Below are 3,111 nucleotides of genomic sequence, written 5' to 3'. Positions count from 1 at the left end.
GTATTCATATATTACTGTGGATTTATCCGTTTGGCTCTAATTCGCCAATGAAAAATTAGCGTTTGAAAAATTGAAATTAGAACACAACATTTCATTGATTTTCTCGAAAACTATAATATATAGAATGAATCAAAAGATGCATATTAAAGCTGAATGTTTGGGGAATGTAGACAAGTATTCATATATTACTGTGGATTTATCCGTTTGGCTGTAATTCGCGTTCAAAGTTTAAAAAATGCTCGAAAAAGCAGTGTTTTCACATTTCATTGATTTTCTCGAAAACTTAATACATAGAATGAATCCAAAAGATGCATATGAAAAGCTGGAATGTTTGGGGAATGTAGCAATGTATACGATATATTACTGTGTTTTCCGAATTATGGCTGTAATTCCGGTTCAAATATAAAAAAAGTGTGAAAAAGNCATGTTTTTACATTTCATTGATTTTCTCGAAAACTATAATAGATAGTTATGGGGAGATTGGATATGCAATTTAAACTTCGAAAAAGCAATGTTTTTACATTAATTCGTATAATTCGACAACCATAAATAGCAGAACGATGACTGAATACTCAAATTAAAGCTAAATATATGGGCTTAAAAACTATAATTGATAGATTAAATTTAAAACATGCATATTAAAGCTGAATATTTGGGGAATGAATCCAAAAGATGCATATGAAAGCTGAATGTTTGGGGAATCTAGCAAGTATTGATATATTACTGTGGATTTATCCGTTTGGCTGTAATTCACGTTCAAATTTAAAAAAATGCTCGAAAAAGCAGTGTTTTCACATTTCATTGTTTTTCTCGAAACTATAATAGATAGAATCGATCTAAAAAATGCATATAAATGCTGAATATTTTGGGGAATGTAACGTGAATTCTAATATTGGTTGTAATTCGCGTTCAGAAATGAAGTAATTGTTACATTCCCCAAACATTCAGCTTTAATATGCATCTTTGTATTCATTCATTCTATATATTATAGTTTTCGAGAAAATCAATGAAATGTGTGTGTTCTAATTTCAATTTTTCAACAGTTTGGAAAACGCTGATTTACGTTCTCGTTTGCAGCTAGTATCGAACGTACGTTTAATATTAAATAAGTGCAAATTGTATTTAGTGTTTGCGGTCATGAGGAAATCGAGCGACGAATATGATTTGCGTTCAATTACGCGTCTACCGCGAACCGGAGGCTGCGAGAATTAGCAATTAGTAGGTAGGTAATTACTCACCCTTTTGGGCTCTTTGGTGCAACGTGACATGTGCACAATGTCGTGGGCGGAAAACATTTTGGCGCGATGCGTATTATCCCTGCAGTGCGAACAAAGCGCTTGACCTAAACAAATTACGAAGAAATAATAAAAACGAAAGTAAATCCTAACAGATGAAAGTAATAAGAACGTAAAATAATTATAATATTAGAAATGCAAGGAAAACGGAAATAAAAGACCAACCTACGAACGTAAAACATAAATAATTGTTGTATTGTGTTTTTTGCATTCACCGCATGTGTTGCAGTAGTACATGTTCATTCTGTCCCTTTTATCGCAGTTCGAACAGGGCGGATTCTCGCTGTTCGCAATGTCGATCAGCTGTCGCATCAATGTATCCGGCGGAGGCAGATTCGAGCCATCCTTCAGCGCTGTTGGATGCCTGAATATCGGATGGATGGAAGGAAGGAAGAAAATAGAGCCGATAATTTGATGCTTGGTGGTAATAAGTTACCTGCAGAATGGGCATATCAATCGGCGTTCCTGTTCACGACCACGAAGACAGCGAGTGCAGAAAGTGTGGTAGCAGCTCAAGATGCATGGTTCCGTGTAGTAATCGTGGCATATTGGACAGAGCAGCGGATTCTTGGAATACTCCATTGCTATCTCCGCGCCTGGTGGCTCCATACCCAACGACTTACACTTACTAAAAACGAAACAAAGATTTATTAATAAACTGCTCATGTGGTTGATGTAAACATTATCCAAAAAGCAAGACTAGTTTGTTTCATAAACACAAGTGGTAAATGTAAGAAATCAAGAAAAAAAAACAAGGATTATTTTACTAGTCTAAACGACAATCGTTTGGAATTTTGTTTAATTTTAATGAATTTGTATTTTAATTACATTTTTTTTTTATAAAAATCACATCACAAATAACTATTTAAAAATTATGTAATAAGTACCTAGAAGTAATAAAAACATCGTTATTTTTAATGAGCTAATTAAGAAATAATTTCGGATAATTCTGTTTTCTTCAAAAAGGTTAAAATTTCTGGATTATTATTTTAAATGATCCAATGATGAAACAATATTAAACTTTATCTTCTTCTCGGCGAGTTTAAAGTTTCAGGGGTAATATGAAATTTCGAGTTATTAAATTTAAACGTAATTAATAAAATCAGTAAAGTGTGGGGATTAATTAAAGTTGAGACGCGAAGTTGAACGAACCGCTGATGGGTAGGGTTGATTTAATACGACAGGGTTATAACAAAATTGCATCTTAATTTGCATGCCGAGAGGCATGGAGTGCTGGGATGCCGTTGTTTCGTACTTGCATAGTAATCAAACCTACCAATTAACACTAAAACTATACACCGGATATTTAAATGCTATGCAGCAGAATGCATGCAAATTTTCGTTATGCAAACACAAGTATGTGAATTTCACGTAAATACATGTATATATTAAAGTCGGCTATGATAATTTTATTTTTATATAATATGTATAGTCCATATAAATATTTATGTTTAAATAGTAAAATATCTGACTTAGCACAACCTAACCCAGTGGTTTCCAAACTTGATGTTACTATGCCTCCCTCAAAAATATGAAATCATTTGGCGCCTACCCACACCCCTCCATTTTATAAAAGGAATGCGTATTACAACAAGATGGATAATAGCATAGGAATGTGTCTATACTTGCAGGATTCCCCAAACATTCAGCTTTCATATGAATATATTGGATTCATTCTAGTTATTATAGTTTTCGAGTAAATCAATGAAATGTGAAAACACTGCTATTTCGAACGTTTTTTTAACTTTGAACGCGTATTACAGCAATATGGATAAGAGCACAGAATGTATCTATACTTGCTGGATTTCCCAAACAT

The 3,111-nt window shown here is 33.3% G+C and overlaps 1 protein-coding gene across 1 annotated transcript; it reads right to left on the bottom strand.

The window, feature by feature from the left end:
• Positions 1–1,021: 1,021 nt before the first annotated feature.
• LOC108562528 (RING finger protein 207-like) lies at positions 1,022–1,928 on the bottom strand. Its single transcript, XM_017920898.1, has 3 exons — positions 1,732–1,928; positions 1,511–1,659; positions 1,022–1,342 (listed from the first exon to the last, which is right to left on the bottom strand). The coding sequence occupies exons 1-3, from the start codon at positions 1,902–1,904 to the stop codon at positions 1,209–1,211; spliced, it is 456 nt and encodes a 151-aa protein (XP_017776387.1). The 5' UTR covers positions 1,905–1,928; the 3' UTR covers positions 1,022–1,208.
• Positions 1,929–3,111: the final 1,183 nt, after the last annotated feature.

The sequence above is a fragment of the Nicrophorus vespilloides genome, unplaced genomic scaffold, assembly GCF_001412225.1.
Source record: "Nicrophorus vespilloides isolate i.1.1-1 unplaced genomic scaffold, Nicve_v1.0, whole genome shotgun sequence".
Classification (NCBI taxonomy): domain Eukaryota; kingdom Metazoa; phylum Arthropoda; class Insecta; order Coleoptera; family Silphidae; genus Nicrophorus; species Nicrophorus vespilloides.
This window is presented reverse-complemented; position numbering and strand designations above follow the sequence as displayed.